Source organism: Aythya marila, assembly GCF_965140915.1.
Source record: "Aythya marila genome assembly, chromosome: 2".
Classification (NCBI taxonomy): Eukaryota; Metazoa; Chordata; class Aves; order Anseriformes; family Anatidae; genus Aythya; species Aythya marila.
The window spans coordinates 108237970-108261547 of record NC_139043.1 but is presented as its reverse complement, the minus strand read 5'-3'; the positions used below and the strand labels follow the sequence as shown (position 1 = coordinate 108261547).

Sequence of the window (23578 nt, the reverse complement as noted above, 5' to 3'; positions counted from 1 at the left end):
TAGTTTAAAAATGCCATGCTGTGTAGGAAAAAAAAAATCAGACAGATTTTGGTGTCTTTCAGTAAGTGTGTGAGGTGCAGTGTTTCAGGTGCAGTGTGTGAGACAAGCTCATCTGGATGTTCCTTTTTGCCTCATTTTGCATACAGCTTTCTTCCCCAGTTTAAACACTGAAGACGAACAAAGATTTCAGGATTTGGATAATGAAACCCTTTGGGAATGCCTGGCCTCTGGGCTCATTGATCGCTGTGGCTGCACGTTATTTGGGATGATGGTATTGGAAACTTCTTGCTCGTTGTATCACTGAACTCCTTAGTGTTCTTGTCAGGACTTCAATGGGCAAAGTTAAATTCGGTGATGATTTATCTTTAGGAACTGGATGAAACTGATTTGCAGCAGTGCTGAGAAGGACACAAATTCTTTTTATCTAGTGACTTAATGCTTTACTTCAGAAGAACGATCGATTTTCTGTGTTCCAGTCCATTTGATTACTGATACTTTATTTTTGATTACTGATGCATTATTTTCCTTAACTGGAGGCAGGTTTAGCCAGATAAATTCTCATATCTGGCTTAATAATTCTTCTAATTCTCCTACCAAAGAGCAATATTCAGCAGTTATCCTTTCTGCAGGATAAGTTTCTAACCCCTTAATGAATTCAGTGCCAGGAAGAATACAACACGAGGCAAATTGGCTGTTTTTGTGACATGCACTATCTGATGCTCTGGTATTTTTGTACTCCAGCTCATTGCCTCCAGTCTCAGTAACAGTCAGCCACTCTGACCCCACGGCTGATAGCTGAATGTCAAACCAGCCACGTTGCAGTGCCAAATCTCTCTGACACCCCCAGCTCTCCTCCTTCCCCGGCTCCTTTACATTCAACTTCTGGGCAGAGCTCTACAGAAACTTGGAAGCTCTTAAAAGGCTCTAGCAACATTACAGAATAAAATGCTATGATAGGGATGATTATAATCTGTGAATTAAAAAAAATAATAATAATAAAGCTTAGGTTTTGTTATTAACAAAATCCTAGCCTAAAAAGCCCCTTTTCAAAACCATGTTTTTAAATTGTGAGCCATAAGGACGTGTGCCAAAGAAAAAAAAATATAATAAAGCAACAGAATTATAAAAACAACCAACTTCACTGCCTTTTTCTCCTGGAGGAAGCACAATACGGTACCTTTTTCCTCCTTTGTAACACCATTAACAATGACAGAAATACATTATCATTTCCTTTTTTTTTTGGAAATGCTCAGGCTTTTTAGAATATGAATGAGACCTGGATTGCTCTCGGAGTACCACTGAGTCCTGCAGGCCACGTGGAGCACCTCCAACATCGCCCCAGAGGATTGCCAGAACTGTACTGTCAAAGCCAAAGGAGAAGTGGTGCCTAAAGAAGCCCCAGGAGCACGTAAGCAATGGAGAATTGGAGTTTTGTTTGTCAACGTTACTGCAAAATCCCCGTTTGGTAACTTCCACGTGTGGGCATGTTTCACAGGTGAGCAAGATTTTGCTCAGCAGCAAAACCCAGCCTGTGAATACCTTTTAGCTGCGAAGATCTCCAGCACGTTGGAAAAGAGTATCAGCTGCCAAAGTGATTCTGCAGCTCTACTAGCAGCCCTTGAATTGCCTTACCACTAACCTGTGCACCACACAATGATTTCAAATGGCATAAAAGCATCATCAAAGGCAAGCATTCAGCCAGTATTAGCAGTGCTGCTGCTAATACATGCCTCTGCAGACTGGCCTGTAATGACAATGAGAGTTTGCGAGTGTGTTAATTTAATAAGAACGGCAATAAAACTATCACATTGTTCACAGTATGGAGCAACTCCCTCATCGCTGCCCTTAGCCACCACTACGCAGTACACAGGGTCTGCTAACTTAGGACTTCAGAGGCCAAGGGAAGGCAGCTGGCAAGACTCCTGCTTCTTTCAGCTCCTGGCATGCTGTACAACCTCCCTTACGCTCATTTCACCTGGCTATGCCTGCTCGTGCAGCTGCTCTGGTGGTCTAGATGGGGGAAGAAAAGCAAGCTCTGCTCCCATCCATTGCCCTGCTCTTGGCCATGGAGACTGGTGAAGGTGGGCCTGCCACCACACCACCCACAAAGGTGTGGGCAGCCTCACCGTAACCAGACCTGAAGAGGAGAAATGATGGCCCAGATCCACAAAAGCACCTGCCTCTCAGTGGTTTCAGCAGCAGGAATGCATCTCGAAACCTTTTGGAATGAATCTCGGCGGTAATTCTCCCCTTCCTCTTGCAGAAATAGCACTGTAAGCTAGAGCATTAGTTTTCCACCACATAAAAGGTATGGACAAAATTCTGAGGACACACAATTCCAGTGATAACGACTGTTCATGACTTATTTTTCCCCCCAACACATCGCTCTCTATACTTTTTGCTTCTCTCCAACAGAACAGAGAGAAGCAGAGCAAATAATTTCCCTGGCACGTGGTGCCCTCCCCTCTCAGCCTCAGCATGTGCAACCCGATGTGCCTTCTGAGACAGCAGCTAACAAAACCCACCATCCCTCACCAGCAACCCCTGCACTGCTCTGGAGCATGCTTCCCTTCACACTCAGCTGTGTCGGCAGGAGCTGCCTCTCGGGCAGGTTTTTATAACAGATCTGTTGGAGCAGCTCAGCTGCAGCAGTGATCCAGAGACACCCAGAAAGCAAAGCTAAAGGGTGCTGTCCTTGCAAAGCTTCAAAAAGGTACCGATGTCTCTCCCCCCTCCTACCACGCATCCAAAATGTGCAAAGCAGTCGGCAGCCGCTGTGCAGCCCGAACAGAGCGGCTACAGTTCCTGACATACTGCCTCGTCTGTTCTTCGCACCAGCTGTTCCTGGAAGGAGGTGCCATTTAATTGTTTCTCTCTTCCTCTGATGCTTTGGAAGAAAGACAGAGGGCTTTTTTTTTTTTTTTAATCTTGGCTTTTTAACCTACAGAGCAGGGCTGGATTGCTGTGTGCAGACACTTTCTATCTACTCACCCCAATCCCTTCTTGCAAGCACGGTACGAGACATTACATATTGAAATAATATTTAGACGTGGAGCTGGGTTCATTACTGCTGTAATTTAGAAGATATAACCAATCATCAGCATTTCAAAATATATTCAGTTTTCAATAGAGAGGCAATTTCCACAGGGCAATGACCATAAATGAATGACAGGGCACTGAAGAAGAATGAACAGAGCTGCCAGTCTGTCAAGGATTTGCCTGATGTGTCATCCCTGCTTAATTATGGGAGAAATTTTACTGCAAGACACAGGAGAGCAAGTCAGCTTTCCTACACAGGTACCTCCTTTCCTGTCTGCATTAAAAATAATCTCCCTTTGTTTTGAATTACTGATGCACGAGCAGCTTGTGGCGAACAGCTCTCCAGAATTAAACAGACGGCAGAAAAAATTTGAGCCACTTTGTGCACAGGATGAATTTCATTTCTATTTGCGGGTCTTTCAGCAACACCTCCCTGTATGATCTGAATATTTCCCCCTAGATTTGTGCCCTGCAGGCACCGAGCCAGCGCCAGCCACAGGCAGCTCTCAGCTCGCTGGCAGGCGGCCACGCTTCAAACCTCTGCCCCAGAGGCGCGGAGCTGCCGCCAGCACGGCCCCTGGCAGGTCGTGGCCCAGAGACTGCGAGATGACATTTCCTAGCTAAACCCCGTTTCCTCCACTTCTGCAGTTTCACTGCAAGAGGAAAAAGCCTTCTCAGTCTTTGGAGAAACTGCTTCAAATCCAGATATCCGTCAGAGGCCCAGTGGCTCAGCACTTTCAGGGCTGTCAGTCAGCTCCAGGGAAGTTGCTCAGAGCTGCTAAGAATCTGGATGGCACCAGTGCCAAAACAATCTGTCAGCATTACCACAACTCTCTTTTCACTAACTGAATGATCTGACCACTGCCTACAAGTACAATGAAAAGCCATTATGTTTAGATCCAATTATTTCTCTGTAGTAATGCAGGTCTAGATACAGTAACACCATAGGCATGTGGGAGAACCAGAAAGCTAGCACTGCTTATAAAATAAAAACACTGTCTAAAATATGTTTTATCAAAGATGGGTGAAGAAAGAAGAAACAATACAGGCTGTAGGCATTTTTCACAAATGTAGAATTCGGGAGGCCAGTTTTCTCCAGTTCAGTAACCAAAGGTACCACAACACAGATAAATAAACTGGGAAGCGAGGATTGTAGTTTTAACCTGGTAACGACCCACGGTGCAAACGTTTCTAAATGCACTCCTCCCTTCCCTTCTCGGAGCAGATGTTTAAAAGCGTTAGCCTCTGTCATGCTCTTGTCCGCACCCAGCTCTACATGCAGGCCCAGAAAGACTACGTAGGATGTGTATAAGTATACATACCCGACTTGGGTACAGTCTCGATATGGCAGCACTGAAAATATGCTACAGAAGGATCTTCTGCTGCTGATAAGGACTATTCTAAAATATAAAAGAAAATAAAAGAAATCAAAGACTACAATTTAAAAATCCCGCCGCAATAAGCAACAAAGCAACAGGTGTCATTGTCGAGGAATTCATCAGCACAAAACTTCCATCCTCACCCCTTCTCCTCCAGCACAACGTCTGTCTCCGTTACTAGCTGTCAGGACCGGATCCCTCCTCCTGTGAAGATGGCTCGCCTTCATTCATTACTCAGCTCAGCATTTGGCTACATGACAGTGTGATTTGTTTGCCTGCACAGAGCTGATCTCAGAATGCAGGCCGCTCTAACTGCAAACACCTCGTGCTTTCAACCAGTCTCCAAATCTCTGCGGCATCTGCAATACGGGTGGCATTAAATTAAATACCTGAAAGCAACCTATCTGTTTTACACCTGCACTATAACCTTGAGCCATCAGCCTCGGACATAGCATCAAGTGACATCAGAACAACCCAGAGGCCAAGGCCCACTTTGTATAAAGCCACACGGACTTCCAACAGCAGCATAATTCAAGTTTTAGGACATGCAGATGGGCAAGAAGCCACGAGAAACTTGATCAAAATGTTAAGATATGCAATAGCAATAAATAAGTGATTATTTATAAGTATACCAGCTTTCCTCATTAGCTTCAGGACCCCAACAGTTGTACATTTGTACAACATACACTGAAAAAGACCCTTCTTTCCCCTAAAACTGGCTGACAGACTACGTCCCCTCAAATCCCTCTAAGATCTGGTGATGGTGATTCGTACACTTCTAACCTGATTAGTGTGATGATTTACCTGTTTCACCTTCCTGAAAGTCTCCACCTGTGGTCCAGAGTGCCAGGACCTATTGCTAGGCTGGTTGTCAGGGCTATTTCGCTTCCTCGTTCTGCTCTTCAGCACTGATTTTCCTGATGTTGTCTGCCACCGGTCTCTGTGGTGAGGGGATTTCACCCAAATTTTTGTCCTATACTGGTCAAAGTTGGATGACAAACCCTAGCAATCTATTTTGTTCTTTATTGTCTGAAAATCTTCATATACATCTCTAACTCTTAAACCTTTTACATTCTTTTAAGGTATTGTTTACTTATGGGAGCAGCTTGGCTTAGTCATATTTCTTGGAAAAGGCTTAGGTTCCCCAGAGAGCTGCTGCATGCAAGTATTATCTCCTTGGAAAAATGCAGGATGATCAATTTTCCTTTTCCTGGATCATTCTATTAGAGCGATTCTATTTTCTTCCTTAAAAGTGTATTTCAAAGCAAAGCAGTATTTACCCTTTAATCAAAAAGGGTTTCTAATAATAAACCCATGTACAACATGAGGAAACTCTCCTGCAGCAGATACTGTATGATCTGAGTTCTGTAACAGCCCCTACCTATGGCAAGTATCTCGTATCTGATAAGATGTCCCCAGGGTGCTGCAGTAAGTTATAAAGCAGGGAGAATAACTTAGTCACTTTTGAGAAAGGCAGGCCACAAGGAAAAAAAAAACTGGCGTATGATTAATTTTGTGCTTGCCACTGTTTATTGCTGAAGAGTTGCTACTCACAAGAGCTTGCTTGTTCACTGAAAGCCTCGTTTGCTGATGTATGAAACTTGGCACACGTTTCAAGGCTGACATCAGAAGGCCTCCCGGAATTCAGAGCACCACAGCACCCACCAGGCATATTCCCCCACTCCCTCTGGCTGCTTCTGGAAATCCAGCTCTTCCACTGATGCCCTACAACTCCCTAAAAAATAAGCCCTCTTGCAGAAAAACAAACTGGTGCTTTCCACATCCTCCAGTGGAAACAGCAATGGGAAGTCACCAGAAACTTGCTGCGTGTATCAGAAGGAATCAGATCAGAAAGAAAACAGAAAGCATCAGCCCAGCCTCTATTTTTTTTTCAGATTTCTTTCCCTTGGGAATCAAACACTGTTCCTGTTTCCATGAAACAGGACCTTCACTACATAAAGATCTTCCAGAGAGGGAGATGAGTGCACGGCCTCTCCTAGCAAGGGCCTCCAGAGCCAGGCTGCCACAAAGCCTCTGCTTGCAGGGCTACTGGAGGGAGGCTGGTGCAAAACAGACTTAGGAGCTGGCCTGGAAGAGAACCAGGGATGGCAGTGGTCAGAAGCTGATCACAGAGGGATAAAACAGCATTTTATTCAGAGGTTTGATGATACGTGTGGAAACAAAATAAATCTGAGGGCTGACAGTGGTTTGCTGGACCAGAAAATCCAGATATGTGTCATAAAGTATGCTTTGGAGAAGAAAGTGTGGGGGAAGCTGGCTGCTGTTCAGGGAAATAGAATTATTGTTTACGAGAGAAAAGCATTTTTCTGGATTTCAGCTCTTCATCAGTGTCTACGATGCTGTGCAACTGTGATTGAGCTATCTTGGATATCAGAAGCAGCTTGACTCAGAGTGGGTTTACGTGCCCTGACTGCCATTGTGCCATGTAGACATGTTTAAAATTACTTCATGAAAAGGTTTCCACTCTCTAATTCTCTCATTTTCCCAAAAAGTTGTACTAATTGCTACAGCTTAGGGAAACCATTCTCTTGCAAGAGAGCTCTGACAACGTGCAGCTGTCTGAGATTGTAAAAGCTCACTTCCCAATTTCTTTAATGAGGTATGTACTATAAAACTACAAAAATTTACAGAGCACAAGGCTCTCAGCTGTTAGCAATGCCCTCATATGTCACTGAAAACGTTTGAGTAGCAAGACTTTGCTCCCCTGCAGGTAAGGATGAACACAAACTACAGATCTGGACATCACCCTACAGCCTCCCAAGTTTATGCCAGACCTATTTAAAACTGTTTGAGAGTAGTGAGGACACACAAACAGTCAGCCTCTTGCTGTGCATGGGTGCATCACCACTGTTAAAAGGGCAGCAAGACCTCATAGCTTTTGGGTCCTGCTTGGTTTTGGCACAGAAACCTACGCTAACGAGAAATCGCACGGAGTGGGAGAGGGGTCTTGTTTTACTGCTATATAGGATGACTCCAGAAATGTTCTTGTCACGTTCTCACCCTGGGTTGTTTGCTCAGCTGGCTCACGTTGCTATTTTGGTGGCCTGTTTCTGCTAGATGGGACATCTTCTGCTTCACAGCTTGTGGAAGGGACCACCACTAAGCCCGCTGAGTACAGTCACTGGGTCTCACAGGGTGAAACCACACACCGGTGGCTGCATTTGCTAATTTGTAGGACGGGTTGCCTTGTCTTTGTCTTTTAATGGGCAAATTTATTTTGTGTTACTTCACAAGATTGCTTTGATAGTGCAGTCTAGGAAACCTAATTTTCCCCTTCCTTTAATAAGCCACATCCTACAAATCCGAAGAAACTGGTTTAACCAGCACACAAAACTATCAACGGGGAGCCTTACAAGGCATCGCTGATACGCTGCGGTCTGGGTACAGGTGGTTTTTCCTCAGTGCTCAAATACCTGAGCTGTTAATTTTAACCACAACCCGTCCTGCCTGTGTGCAGGACTGCCGAAGGCTCTACCCGGAGTATCGCTGCTCAACACGTGCCACCTCCAGGGCTGGGAGGGGAAGAGCTCTCAGCACTACAGGACAGGGACTTGTCAGAGGTTAAGAGCCCCGAAAAGGGCAGTTCACAAAAGGAAAAGGAGCCCTGAGCTGTCACCCACACCGCGTGTTTCTTTGCTGTGAAACTTGGCCACGTGCCAGTGGAACAACTTGGTCTGGTGCCAGTGAAATAATTACTGAAAGCACTAGCTATTTTGAAGCCTAGCTCTTAAATCCTCCGCTAAAAAACACACTAGAGGGGATGCTTTCAGAGCTGAGTTCCTCAAGTCAAGCCACATGAAAGGCTGTCGTGCAGCGACCGAGGGGTTGCAGGTTTCAGACAGCTCAGGGAGCCCAGCTCAGCCTGCATGCATGACCACACGTGAGCTGCTTGGGACGAGGTCCTGGGCAAAGGGAAGGAGAGCCAGGAGGATTTCCCATCCGTTGAGATACCTGGGGCTCCTCTGTGTCACAGGGAGCTGTGGAAGACACCAATATCGAAGGTCCAAAGGGACTGAGCACCTCTGCTGATTTGGGGCTGAGTACATGAAGCACATTGAACTGAATTTCCAGGGGCCCCTTTCAGCCCGAATGCCAACTGCAGGGACTGCAACAGCACCCAGCCCCCCTGGAAAAGCAGGGTGAGTGCTCAGATTACTTACTGCTGGACTCAGCCAGCTTCAGGGGGACAGAAAGTATTGCCTTTGCATTTTATTTTTAGCTAACATCGCTGTGGCTCTTTGTCCATAGGATGGAAAGCATTTAACAAGCTGTGTATCTTGTTCTTACTGTATCTGTCCTGCAGATAAAGGGATCTTTATTATGATTATGGAAATATTCTGGAAAACTGTGTCTGCTGATAAAGATAAGGAGCCAGCTGAATAACAAAAGCTGTGTTTTCTGAGCTACAAAAATATTCTGTTGTTATCAGACATAATGAGTGACGTAACACAAATTAAGACAAAATGCCGCACATAACCTACAAACACATTTTTGCAACGGCTGGAGAAAATGTGTGATTCTGTAGATCGTTTACAAACCAAGTGTTTTTTCGTTTTTTGACAGGTAATATTTCAAGTTTATGCATTTGTTTTATATGCATATCTCAGGAATTACTCATTCTGTGTGAAATTTGCATAATACTTTATAAGTGGTTTTTTTTTTTTGCTGTAAGAAATTCCTAGAGCACGCATATATTTATGCACAAACCAGGCTAAAATTAAAGAGCTGCTTTTTAAGAGTTTGATTACACATGTATTCGTTGTTTAGACAATAATCGTCTGCTAGTCAGACAATAGTCAAGTCAACAGCTCTGCACACGTCTGCCTGCAACAAAAGCTGTTTCTAAAAAACCCTCCTCTCCCAGAGCCACGCTCTGCAGTATTGATGTTGATTACTACCTTTCACTGCATTCAGTCGTACATCTGAGAATAAAGGCAAGGAAATTTTTCTTCTAGCCAAGTGACACCTCCCGGAATTCAATTCATAAAAACCGTGGTTCGATGTTATGTCAGAATTTCTATTGATCTGGTTCCACATTTGATTAAAATCACCGACTAGACCCACAAATCACTCCCCAGATGTGGTTCTTGGCCACCACAGTTGTACGAGGAGAGGTATGTGCAAGGGTCAGCTCTCAGCAGGAAAGCTCTGCCTATGTCAAACCTGTTCAGGTAACCTATTCAGGTTTGGAAGGACAAGAATAATATCATAAGGCATAAGGGAAATAGGCTGGAGAAGGAAAAAAAACAAAACACAGATGTCTTTGTAAGCAAGGAGGGATTATTTTCTCTTCTGAGCTGGATGGCACTGGAATAAAGAACCTACTTGGTTGATGGGAAGAAGACAGACACTGTGCCACTGCAGCGAGGGAAATCTTGGCTGCCTGATGCTGCACAGGACCACTGGTGCCCGTGGCTGCAATCTGGGTACTGCACATCAGAGTGCAGGGTGCACGTGTGGCCACAGCCACACCTTTCCATACATCTCCTGGTGTCCCCACGTACCCTTTCTGCCTACGTCTGCCCTGAAAAGAAGGCTCCCGCTAGTCACAACCATCCCCACCTGCGCATTTACAGAGCACTCTGCAGCTGGGAGGACACAATGGTGCGCTCAGAACCTGTCACTTTTATAATTCATCTTGTAAGACTTGGGATAATCTTAATACCTTCCCCTCCAGCTGTTTTCTTGAGTCACTTGTCTGCTAAGCCTCCTTCAATAGGCAGCCCTGACAACCCAGCGAACCCTGTGCTTACCCTCGCACTCGCTAATAGCTGCTGAAATATCACTCAGCCATTGCTAAACGGGTTCCAGGCAGGTTCAGCCATGTGCCTCTCTCACTCCTAGCACCTGGCACTATCCTCAAAGCACCGTAACCAGATTATGCTCCGTTCACTGACAGCACCACCGATCTTCCTTTTCCACAGGTATCTGTATGATGGAGACACAGGTCCTAAAAATCAGCTAGCACTGCCTCTGACTTGGATTTCACTCAAGAAAGGAGCCTGCACTTTCACAAACTGCTTTAATGGCCCGTATTGACTGTACATTTGGTAACAGGCAGTGCTTGTTGCACTGTTTCAGGGGGACGCTGAACCTCCCCATGCCCCCGTGCCCCACGAGTTGCCTTTGCAGAAGCAGCACAGTACCTGCCATTTCTGGTATCGTGTTGCCTCATGTTCTTGATAAAATGGACCTTCTTAAAGTTCTTTGGTCTGGGTGATCCTGAGAGAGTCCGACATCTGAAAAACAAATCGGTTGGGGGAAAAAAAAAAAAAAAAAAAAAGGGCTCAGTTCCCTGCTGTACAGCTGAGAAGTCTACACAAAGGCAGGAAGGAAAGACTAGACAAATGATTCGAGTCACCCTGTTTTAGGAATCAGCAAGAACAATGAAGACAATAAGTCTGGAAATGTGACAGCTCGAATAAAAAAAAAATATTTAAAATAATAATAAGAAAAGGCACCACCACCCCTCCCTTCACGCAGAAAAACACATAAAAAAAATCTCAGCGAAATAAAGCTTCCTGTAATCCGTTGTGACAGCTTAGCCCAAGCTTTGGGAGGGAAAAAAAAAAAAAAAAAAAGTAAAACAAAACCTGGTACATCTTTCTGCATTTTTTTCTGCTCACACCAACACCCACACTTTCGTAACCTCCTTGGCTACTGATAAGGGAGCTGCTGAGGAAAGTTCTTTCTTGTTTTAATTTTAGAAAGGCTTAAAATCTCTTATTTACAAGGATAATTTGTAACTCTTTTAACTCTAAATACCACTTTCCATGTTCCTGACAGCATAGAGAACAACAGAAAACAAAATGAATTACCTCAGAGAGAAATTTCCCCTCAAAGCATCAACGCTTAAATCTATTTTACATGCAAACACACTTCTTAAAATTGCAATTAGAGAAAGGAATTGCCAGAGGAAGGAGCGACGAGACAAACAGCGCTCCCTCCCTCCTTCCAGCCTTGCTCTTTTTAATCAACTGAAACCACAAGGCTCACTGTGAAAGCTCTCTCCGTTTCGTCTCCTTGCTGTTCTGTTCCAAGTCACAGAGCACAGGCAGCAGCGATAACTCCCCAGCTCGGTGTGCAGCCAGGGCTGCAGGCACTGCATCCTCCACGGGACGGAAGGGAGAAGCAGCTTTCTCTGGTGCAGGGGACCCCACGAGCCCATTTTTTCCCCCATCCTCTCCTACATGTAGACAGAGTTCAGCTTCCTCACCTCATGAGGCTGTTCTGTAGGACTGAAACCGCAGCCTACTGGTCCCAAGCACCAGGGGCTGCCAGTCCCCAAATGCTATCACCATGCCCGGCCAGATCCCCAAGGGGGGGAACCCCACCACCGTGCTATTTTTGCCTTCCCCTGCTGGTCAAATCCCTGCAATTCCCTCACCCTATGGCTCGTTTCCTTCTTCACAGGCAAATACCACCGAGAGAGCGGTGCTACCACCAGCTCTGCAAATTAGCAAATAGAAACGTGGCCTCGCCAGCCACTCTTTGCTCCTATCTTTTGCCAATTAGACGCGTTTGAATCATTTATGAGGATGCTTCACGACACGCTGGGAAGCGTTCAGCAGCGAGCTTTGTAAAAATAATCAAGGCTTGGTAGCGGGCCAGCCGGTAGAGCCTCTGCTATGAAGTCTTTGCTTCAAGGTGGGGAGAGACAGCCAAGGTGCGTGTGGGTAAACAAGGCCACAGGCTAAACACCAGCATAAAGCAGCTGAGTGACAGGGCTGGGATAAAGAGACATTCAAAATTAAGCTGCTGCCTAGCCGAACAGCTGACCTGGAAGCCTACCACACGCTGGTCAGATTACTGATCGGCCCGTTTCTGAGCTGTTAAAACAGTTGCTCCGTTTTCCAGCCCTCCGGAGGATTGCCGGGTGCCTAATTGCTGCAGTCCCCAGAGGGGCTGTGGCCTCTTGGACGCAGAAGTGAAACCGCAAGGAAGCTGCTGATGTATCGTGGATGGGAGAGGATTTAGCAATGAAGCAGCAGTCACAAATCAGCACACAGGGACAGTGACGTTGGCTGCTGAAACACGATGTGTGTGCTGAGAGAAACAAAGACCTTAAAAATCCGTAAACAATAATGATGCTAAAAAAATACTAACCTTAAAGGGCTTACTTTATTAAAGCAGCCAGGAACCGTGTAATTCCCACCACCTACCCCCTCACAGGGTGTGCGATATTTTAATACCTTTACCAACATGAAAAATGTCTTCATGTGTACATTCAGCTGCTTCTCAGCACGTGCAGGGACAGCAAGCCTGTCCTTGTATGTGTCTTACAAACAACCAGACAGGGAGCAAATAAAATCACCTCCTTAGCGGGGCGTTTTCCTCAATGTCCTCCAAAGTCTCCAGAGAAGATCGCTGGGAGATCAGCCGACGTCTGCAGGGAAAAAAACACAAAACATTGCCACCAGTTAGAGTGCACAACGAAGTACCTGGAGCTGCTGTTTAGAAAGGTTCACAAACCACAGTTATCTATCTGAGACGTACATTTGGGTTATTAACCAAGTTTCTTTTTTTTTTTTTCTGCTTATCTTATCAAATCAATTTGATTCCAATCAGAACCAAACTCCTGGATCAAAACAGCAACTCAAACTCCACCTTCCCAGCAGGTCCTTCTCCTTAGTTTGGGCTTTCAGGTTTTCCTTTCTTTAAGGATTAACACCCACCTGCCAGCAGCCCCTCACTTGCTGTGCTACAGCTTGCAGTATCTTAAGCACAGGTCTTCAACAAAATAATCTGGGTTTTAAACCAGTTTGCTACGGTTGAGTCAGATCCCTCCCCACCACCACAGAAATGAAGTTGTGAAGGAAATCTTATCACTTCCAGCTTTCTGATTGTCCTGGTGGGCACGAAGAAGCCCCAGCACCCACCTGCACCCAGGCCCCCCCAGACCACCATAAATCAGGAACCACGTGTACGACACAACCCACCCACGAGCCCTGTGGCTGGAAGGCTGCTCACTACTTTATTCCCGGGCTGTATTTCCACAATAAATTGTTTTCACTGATGCCAGCGTAAGCAGTTTCTAATCCTTCTTGCAATTTGCTAGCCCCTGCAGTCGCTCTGCTTCAACTGCTCCCGCAGCCGTGCTGGAAATCAGATTACCAAAATGTTTTCGGATCAAAATAACCCCGAGGGTCAGTGATTTCATTTACTACTAGGTCAAACACCAGATTTCTATCGCTAACCCCCAGACAACACATTGCAGGACGCTCTGAATGTACACGCAGGTTTTCAAGTATTTAGCAAATCATTAAAAAAAAAAAAAAAGAAAACCTCAAACAATTTCTAAAACAACCAAGTGTGAAGCATAATCCTATTAGGAAAATATGTAAACCTAAATCCCCTTGGGCTTTGTCTAACCTAGAATTTCAGAATCAAGCCCTGGTACAAGATAGGATACACCTTCAAACTGCTAAGAAAATATAAAGAAGTCTGAATTTTAGGGTGTGCTGAACTTGCTGGCACGTAAGAGACACCAAACATCTGTCTCCTGTGCCCATGGGTGCTCCATCCACAGTCAGAGGACACAGAAAAGCTCTTCTGGAGAGAAATCCAGGTGAGGAGGAGTTTCCCCTCTATTTTCTGCACGGGTCCACAGACAGAAGTTGGATGTTTCAGCCACCAGCACCACTGATGCAGCAAATGAGTGTTGTTGCTTTAATACCTCTTTATATGCCATACGAGGCTTTATGAGCCTTTGATGGAAGAAATGAAGAAGTGTGGGTCACACAGAAACCTCCAGGGACATGCAGGGATATCACAGCGTCTCTCACCTCTCCCCAGAGTTCTTGGTTTTCATCAGCTGGGCTCCTGGCACAGGAGCACTGCTGAGGATTTACAGCATCTCTGCCAAAATCACTTCATACTGCCCGGGAACTTTGCTCCGAACTGCCTCTCTTCACTGAAGAAGCTCAGCAGCAACGAAGTAGGTGCAATTATTCCACTTTTCAATCTTTACTTTGAGGCCTAATTAAGCTGACCTAAATACCAGCGTTTGTAAGCCTTCCGCAGCTGGATGTTACACCAGAAATGGCAACTAATGAACTTACCTGCTGTGAGCTGACTCCCAGCCTGTGCCCCACACAGATGAGGACAACTTGTGTTTAATATTTAAATTCTTTTTATCACATTTCTGGTCCTTGTGCAACTGTTACATGGGCCCAGAAATTACTGATATGCTCAAACCAAACTCCGAACCAAAGCCAAAGAAAGAGACTGAAGAGATATTTGATGCATTGGTGTTTCAAAGGGCTATTTTCTAAGATATTCATGACCCTGGTTGCATACTTGTCTTTGACCAGATGTCTGAATCCCTGTGGAAGTTTCTTAAGGCTTAGATGTTGTCTGTTTCTCCTCCCCTAAGTCAGATTAATGTGTGGTTAATGTAAATGAATACAAAGAAAAAATGAAACAAAGGTCTGCGACGAACAGAGCGAATGGCCAAGTTAAGGACTCTGCAAAAAGATTAGCTGTAACCAACCTGTCAATCTGTGGAAAATTATCTTCATTGTCAATTGCTGCAAAATACTCAGCTCGATAACATTAAGCCTACGAAAGCGTAAGCCCCTAAAGACAGGAGGTGATAAAAAAATGGAGCTGCAATCAGAACACTGGATAAATCCATCCAGGAAGGAAGGAAGGAAGACAGCAGACGATAATCCAAGAGATAAGGAAAACTAAATCCATGTGTAATGACTTTCTAGCGCAGCGAGGAAATCGGGAAGAAAGAGCTGCATTTTAAGTATGTTTTATTTCTGAGAAACTTGTGGGTGTGCATCCCCCCTGCTCTTGCTAAGGTTACAAACCTACAACAGCTGAAGAGAGCAGAGCAGGTAGTGCTGGCGTGCTGAACAGCAAGAACAGTTTTGGGGTGTGCTTGCTGTTGACCTGCTCATGAGTCGCTCTCGCCCTCTGGATGCAGTTTTCACTGGGATCCCTGTGTCCCAGCTCATTTTCTTCCAGTCTTTTGCCAGTATCGCACAGGAAGGCAAACGCAGCAAAAACAAACCCTGAGGCTGTTAAAAATTACCAAGGGCATACTGTGCATATGCACACGTGCATAGAAAAATGGGAGATGTGGTTGTTTGCAGCCGACTTGCACAGTGCCACGCCAGATATTAATTCTTAGCCCTGCTAGAAGGCACGATTCTGGGAGGAAATGTATTCAACGCCAGGCAGTGATAAGAAATCTCTGATGAAGGAAAAAAAAAACCACAGGGTTTAGTCTAGTCAATGGGAGAGCAATCACCAAGTGTTGTTGAATCTGGGGCCCCTTTTCTTTTTACCTTCCCCAGCTGGGTTCCCAATTCACTGAAGGCAGATCCTGTTTGAAGCCTACCATCTTCTCCCTGTAGCAGCTGCCTCTGCACCCCGTCCTCCTCCTATCAGCTATACCCAAGCTCTAATGAGGAGCTACAGCTGCAATTCACTCAGATTCACTTAAAGACAGCAGATCTCTCCATGTTCCTGAAGCGCCTAAAATCTACATCCCCTATTACATGTACCCAGTGATTTACAGATTCAGGCTTCACTCTCCTGCCTCTGCAGCAACGTGATAGCTTTCCGAAGGCTTGTGAGCAGTGATTTACGTTGAATGTGCCAGAGCGCTGCCACAGCTCTATTTTTCAGAACAGCCATTACCTCATAACCTAACACACGTTATCGTGGCAAGACATCATCAGGCACCAGCTTAATTAAAGACACTCAAAACTAGCAAAGGCGCAAACAACAAGATTAATTGTCTGCCCTACGAAAACAAGGGCGCTTGCCAGAGCAGATACTGTAGTGCTGGAAAGAACATACAAATTCTTCATCTTTCTGTCCTTTTTCTACAGGAAAACCCAGACCATAATAGTCTTTGTCTGATCAACAGGTAAGACCTACCTTGTCAAAGACCTAACAGATCCTTCACGTGTAATTTCTGTCTGACAAATTCGGTGCATTGTAATGTGATGCATATCAATGGCTGTCCACAAAGAGTGTTGTTCCTTAAAAGCCTGATCTGAAGGATACCTATTCCTAAGAGAATAAAGAATCGACCCTAAAATTCAGGACACTAGTTGAATAAGCTACACTCCAAAACCAGCTTTTAAATTACCAAAATCCAATAATGTTGTATTTTAGAGCAAGCAAATGTTGTAACTACACACTGGGAAACCAAGGCTATAGGCAAGTGATGCCATAACATGTGGAAACACATACACACTTCTGAAAAAAGCCTTTAATTCTTGCCTGCATGCATAACTATACAGTTAAGACTGTTGCCTTGTCCTGTTTTTTTTCCCTGAGTTCATTCGCGGTATCTCTTCGATTACCTCCAGTTCTAAATTATAACCGTGCCTCCAGATGTGCATGCTATCTGGGAGAACATATTCTGCAAATTAACGTTAGATTTAGACAAGATGTGAACGGGGACCAATAAATCTTCCCTCTAAAAATGCATCTTGGACATTATGGACTGCCTGGATACAATTCTTCTGACAGAGAAAACAGGAGCTCCCCATGTGAGCAGCACATAATGATTAAACCGAACGAGTGAAAGCTAACGTGAGGTATTTTGTGTTTGAGATATGAGCCCTGGCACAGATGGTGACAAACGGTGCATACTCTGGATCTAGTTCTGGGTACATTTGCCACAAATTCCCTCAGGAATTTTCTCACCATCCTATTGCATACCCAGGAGCAAACACTAGTCGTGCCCTCCTCTCCTTGGCCACGTATGCCAAAGCCCAAGCCAATGACTTCATACAGTTCAGAGACATCCAATATTAGGTATCTTAGATATCCAACACTGGGTATACTTTTGGGTATCTGTGGTAACACGAGGTACTGCAAGGCAGATCAGTGCCTTAATTTTAAATATTTACACATCAGCTGGGCTTAATGCTCTCTTGCCTGCTAGTCCATGTTTCAATGCCAAAGGCATTTCAGTAGAAAATCATGTGTTTACTTAAAAACATATCTGCAGTAACAGAGGCCAGTTTCAAAAATGATAAGATCCACCACGAAGGCAATGGGAGATCCTTATAGTTAAGTGTAACCACTCTGACATGTCTCTGAGCTTGAGCCTGGGGCTTGCAAGAGGAAGCTCAATTCTCTCCTGCTCTTCTTGGTCACGAGAGGGCCTGGGGCCAGCCAGTGTGGCTGCCCTGGGAAGAGCAAACCACCTCCTCTTCTCTGTCACTGCAATGAGGCGCAGTGTTTTCCTAGGTTGATCGAGGGAAGCAGAATCAGGAGATTAGATCATTTTCCTCTCCCCCTGCTGAGGTCTCCTGCTCAGCGTAGCATCCTGTAATTGGCACACTCCCAGCCTGAGGTTCCTCTCCCCTGGTACATGCCTCTATTAAAAATTGAAATGTTTTCGGGAGCCCGTTTACTCCATTCAGAACACGTCGTTCTTATGAGCTGCACGGTGAAAATCCAGCTACAAGCTGAAGATGCCTGCACATCTCACACATCTCTGAGACCTCCAGCCCAGGTGCCTGGGCACTCTGCTAGGCGAGGCCTACTGATACTTTATATTTTTTCCTTTCATCAGGGCAAGGAAAAACACCTTAAATGGGGCTGACTGGCACTATGAGGAAGGGGCACAGGACCCAGATTTCATGTTTGTGTCTCCCCTGTGCTGGTTCAGCCCTGAAGCACCACATTCACCACCTCCACCTACGGACGGGCCCGAGCTGAAGCAGCAGAGGCAGTACCTCAGGCACCACCGCCCTGCAGATGCAAGGACAGGCAGATCTCTTCAAAACACACAAATATTAATAACTTTCAGTGCACCAAACCACCCCAGGGGTGATTCCCCACACGTTCAGCCTCTCTTCACCTCACCCTAAAGACATGTTGTGTTCATATTACGCCATGAGGAAGGTAAGAGGTTGGGGGAGCTACTGCTCAAGTCACAGCCACCCGCCTCAGGTGTTTCGTGAGGCAGGTTGCTGACCTAATCTGACCCAAAACACACATAAAAAAAAAAAAAAAAAAAAAAAAAAAAAAACGACATGGGGGCCAAGGCTTCTTCCAGAGGTGGTGCTGCTGCCCAGCCCTCAGTCATTTTCAGAGGGTTTGGTGATAACATAAAACAAAGCCCTTTGTCATCTGCCTCAGCGGCAATTTGAAGGCTCTGCAATGAATTCGCAGCTCATTAGCAATGAATTAAGTTGATGAAAGGTTACAAGGAACCAAGGACAATTTTTACAGAGAGTCTCCAGGCGTTTTTCCCTGCCGTCAGCTCTCTTCTGCTAACCAACCACCACCTCTTGCGCTCTCCAGCGGCCTGCTTCCTCATAAAAAACCCCAAAGTATTGCCTAATGAAACACACAAAGAGCCCTTCTCGTGCTACGGGAGCCCATTTCAGGATTCCTCTCACACGCTTTGCTCAGGGATGCTCTGCTGTAAAAGCACGGCAGAGGAATTTGGAAGGATTTACAGATTAATCAGCCGGAGGAAGGATGTGGGTTAGGACCGCTGGAAGTGTGCTCCTCTGGGATGCTAGCTGCAGCTCAGCTTACCACAGATGAAACGAAACACGCTTTGGGAATGCAAATGAACGAGGATGGCACAAAAAGTAATTCAATTTGGCCCAGCAGGGATTTGAATTTGGTTAGTTACCTACAAGATCTTTATTTAACTGTAGTCCTGGCACAGCATCCAGTAGGAACACAGATTTGGAGCTCATTTACTGCTATTCTAAAAATCAGGCTTGATAACTTAGAGTATTTTGAGTCACGTTTATATTACATATGTGTACCTCTATACATGCACTTGCTCTGTAACAGATCTGCAGAATAGGGGGATCTTTAATATAGGTAAAAACAAGGGCAAGGTTTTCATTCATATCACCAGTGTGGAAGAGGTAAGTGGAACAAGACAGCTAATTAGTCATTCTCCATTTCAGTCCTCAATAAGCACAAACAGTCTGTGTTTTTTGTTTTTTTGTTTTTTTTGTTTTTTTTACTGCAGGCATTATCCTACATCAAACAATTTGTAGATAACAAAAGTAAGTTCTCTTCCTGAAGGCACATCGGCAAGGAGTTTGGTGTAGAAGATGAAACAGCATTAGAAATTAACTGCAACACTTCTTCCCTTCCCGATCCGCTGGAGTGTGTCCATTAGGATGCCTTGCTAATACATAACTATATTACCCAGCCTGACAAATTCTGCCCAGTTGGCTGTTTCGGTACTAGAGAGCACGAGGCATTAATAGCTGACTGCCTCATTCAAATGAAAGAAGACAATTATCAGATGTAACTTTCACAATTAATACTACTGCTGCCAGCATTTTCAGCCGAGATTGGGTTCTTTTATAGCTCGTTTGAAGTCTTTAGGGGCCGTGTTATTAGTACATCTGTCCCGCTGTAAACATAATTATCATGCGAAGCTCTATTTATCATGCTGAGCAGGAAGCACTTTGTATCAGCCTTTCAGCTTGAGCACACTGATAACCAGGCGAGGGAATTTAACTGCCCCGACTAGCCAGGACCGTGCTCGCTGCCAGGAGTATTTCTGTGGCTTCCCAGTCAAGCCCACGGCAATTTTCTGAACAGGCGAACAGCTCGTGCTAGCCTCGGAGCTGGGGCGTGTTGCCTTTCACACCGCTTGTTTGTCTCATTAGGCAGTTTAATGTTCTCCCGTAATTCCCTGCTCTTCTCCACGACCGAGGAGACTCCTCATGCGTGGCCAAGCTAACGGAGCTGGCCTGGTACCTAACAGACAGCAGAGGTCTTTGGACATTTCAGCCTTCAGGTACCTGACAGCACAGCTGCAATATAGGCGGTGTTTTCTGCTCGATGCAGTGGAAAGAAAACAACATAACAGCAGAATGAGAACTTAATTATTTTTCTTTATCAGTTCAAACGCTCCTTTTCCTTGCCTGTTCCTGGTGGCACACGGGGGACTTGCAGGATGCCCTGCACGTGATGGCATCTGGCTGCTGCAGCTGAGGGCTGTGGGGGAGACCAGGTCCTGATGGAAGGGCTGATCAGAAAGCAAGCGCTGCTTCAGAGAGAAATTATTTCCCTGCTGATGAATGTCTGATAAAGGGTACGGAATATTTTTTAAAAATATTTTTAAAACGTGGGAGAAATTCATAAAGCTAAACCGAGACAACTGCCCCTGTAGGCTACGCACACGCAGAACAACCACATATCCATAGAAACTACCAAATTCACCGTCTTAATACACTGACCGATTATGGATTATATTTTGGGCAACTTATCCTGAGATCATCCTGGCGTTTCGTTTAATTTTGTTGAGACAGGGTGGCTGTGAGGAATGAGCTAGCGCAGCGGCTCAATCAATTATTCTGTTTAAATTGAAGAACTGTGCATATCCAGACTGCTTAATCTCTCCCATACATCTGCATTTGCACATCTTTCTTCTCTGAAGAGCTCTCAGAAGCTGAAGTTTTAATCACAGGACTATTTTTGCCCCTCATTTTCCAAGCTGCAGTAAAGCTGCTGCGTGACCTAATCTGATGGCAAACGCACCATCATTATGCAGTGGCTTCGAGGCAGTTGTACCCTAACTAGTCGTAATGTTTCTTATTACATTTCTTATTTCTAATCACTGACAGACCAGGTGCCTTGTGCCCAATTAGAGCTATCAGTCTGCACACATCCCTTTACCTGAGGTCAGCAAATGACTTGTTGAAGTAAGTGCTGCACGGCGTGAACAAAAACACGTTGCAAAGCCCTGTCTGAACATTAACCCCCTTGGCCATACCCCACCGCACAAACGCTGTGAGCAAAGCCAAACCTGCTTTAGCTTACACCAAGCTCGGGTTTTGCTAGCAGAAAGGAGCAGACCAAAGGGACCGGCTTGGGTTCCTAACAGCAAAAAATAAGAAGAAAAGGCACAACATAGCTGGAAGGGTTCATATAGAGAATCTATAACTAGATTCTCTAGCTATAATTAATGACAGATTTCATTAATATTCACTGATCTCATTTTTTGCTTTTAGGCTTGTGTCCCACTAACACAAGAACGGCAGCGAAGAAATCTCTCCTATTAAAGAGCTCTGCTAGGCGTTTGAGATGACATACAGAGCATGGCCATACAGTTCTCCATCCTCCACTACCCCCGAATTTTACGGTCCAGAACCTCTTTCAACAGCCAGCTGCAGACTGCAACCACGGGAGGAGCAGAAGGTTTTCTGTGCTAACAGAGAATAGAAAAGGTAAATCTCAATAAAGAAGGTCAAGGTATTTTGCAAAATGATCCAAGTTCTTTGAGTTGGCGGTCTCCCTCCTTCTGCCCGTGATGTGGCACTGAATGCAAAACCCCTTCGTGTGTAAGGGTGGCACTGTGTCCACAGAAAGTGCCCAGTCCCTTAGTGAAGGGGTGAGACTGGGGGAAAGAGAGATGCAGGCACTGTGCCACACAAGGCTGCCTTCCCAAGGGATGCTCGGCATGGCCCCGTGATGTGCCAGAGGCTTCCCATGCCTCCCATGGAGGCTTCCCAGCATCAGCACCAGCGCCCTGTACCCATAAAATCTCGCCCTGATGCTAATTTGTGTGTGTCTGATGACCTCTGAGCACTGTCAAGTTATTTGCAGGAGATTGTGCTGGAGAGAAAAAAATACAGCAGCCGGGAGAAGAATTAATGTGAAACTGTACCAAGGCATCACTAAAATGATGTATTTATTGAGCACATTACAGCGTATTTCCTGAGCTCTCTGACCTCTCTTCGAAGGAGCTACTTTGGATCCAGATCTCCCCGTTATATTTGACAATCATTTAAGAAAAGACTGGGGAGACCAACCCGTTCAGTTTAATTTGCAGGCAAACAAGCCACACATCACTTCACACACAGCAAAACTGCCTGTTTTCCTGCTAAAGGGTTGCGATTTTCCCAGCCACTCAGCACAGTGATTCTCTGAAACAGAGAAGCTGGTCCTGTTCTCCAGCGTGCACAGTCAGGAGACGCTGGTTTATGGTCATCAAGTTAAGAGCTCCCTCAGGCAACACAAAGGCCAACACCCCAAAAGACTGGCTTTTCAGGGCAGTCCTCACAAAAGCTGCTTCAAGCTGCATACTTCATGCAAACGTGAGAAAAATTACGAGGGCAAACCGTATCCCCCAGCCAGACTCCTGGCTTGCATTTCTCTACCCAAAGACAATTAAACGAGGAAGCCTTGAGCACAGATCTGTCTCTGCAGTGCTTTGAGCTCCTCCTGGCAACAGGGTAGACGGGGAAGTCGAGAGGAAAACGGGAGGAAGAAGGAAACTGCTGTGTTTCCTTTCCAACCTTTTATTTGCTCCAGAAGGCTTGTTCTCCCCTCTACATGTACAGTGAAACCAGGACCCACTTTCTTTTCCTCTTTCCTGGGAAAAGACTGCCAAAAAAGCCCTGCCCTTCTTCACTATAATAAATAGCACACCCTGTCCCCGCTCTGTCTGCTGGGGAAGCAGCTTCCACCTGGACTGCAGAGTCCTCAGCAGAGGCGTCTTTCACTCCCTGTGCTCCTGCTGCTGCCAGGATTTCTGTTACCAAAAAAATCATCAAATCGGCCAAGCCCAGGTATCCCAGTCAGAAACCTCACGACTGCCTCCGTGCCCCACGGTGCGGATTAGGGGCAGCCACCCCCCGGCCAAGCCAGGCTGCTGCTGGCTCCAGTCATCGCTGCTGATTCTCCAAAAGTGGAAGGCACGAGGGACCCATGACTCTGTTATTATCCATTTAAACAACAAATACAAAGCTAAAACAGATAAAAAATGCATGAATTTCTGTGAATCTTTAAAGAGTCTTAACTTTGCCTTCTGGTATGTAGGTCTATCAGGCTTTTTAAAGCTTTGATTCCGAAAACTAGGGACTTTGTCAAGAAGACAGAAGACAAGGAGATGAGACTGAGCACTTCCCCTTCATCCCAGTAGTCCAGGAACTTTAAAAGTCTCAATCATACATTGCAAGACTTTGAAGCTGACGATACTGGAGTAAGATCCTCTGCAACATCGGTGGAAAGGGGACAGAGGATCCTTTGTTGGAGCATGTGATTTTAGAAATGTTGCTTCCAATTCTCATGAAAAAACATACTATAAATGTTTAAAGAGTGCTATGTCACTGCTTAATTTGTCACTTGCTCCACAGTTGTCCTAAACAAGGAGTGGGATGTGCATGCATCTGACA

At 45.4% G+C, this 23578-nt stretch overlaps 1 protein-coding gene across 2 annotated transcripts in view; it reads right to left on the bottom strand.

Annotated features, from left to right (window-relative positions):
* Positions 1–23578, bottom strand: part of CABLES1 (Cdk5 and Abl enzyme substrate 1) — a 53376-nt gene that overhangs the window by 18930 nt on the left and 10868 nt on the right. The window contains exons 2-4 of one of the 2 annotated variants that reach the window (XM_082755013.1): positions 12754–12825; positions 10586–10678; positions 4362–4439 (exon numbers count right to left, since the gene is read on the bottom strand). In XM_082755013.1, the coding sequence (XP_082611139.1) occupies positions 4362–4439; positions 10586–10678; positions 12754–12825 (243 nt within the window). The remainder of the gene's footprint in view (positions 1–4361; positions 4440–10585; positions 10679–12753; positions 12826–23578) is intronic. The other variant, XM_082755014.1, reaches the window with a different exon arrangement.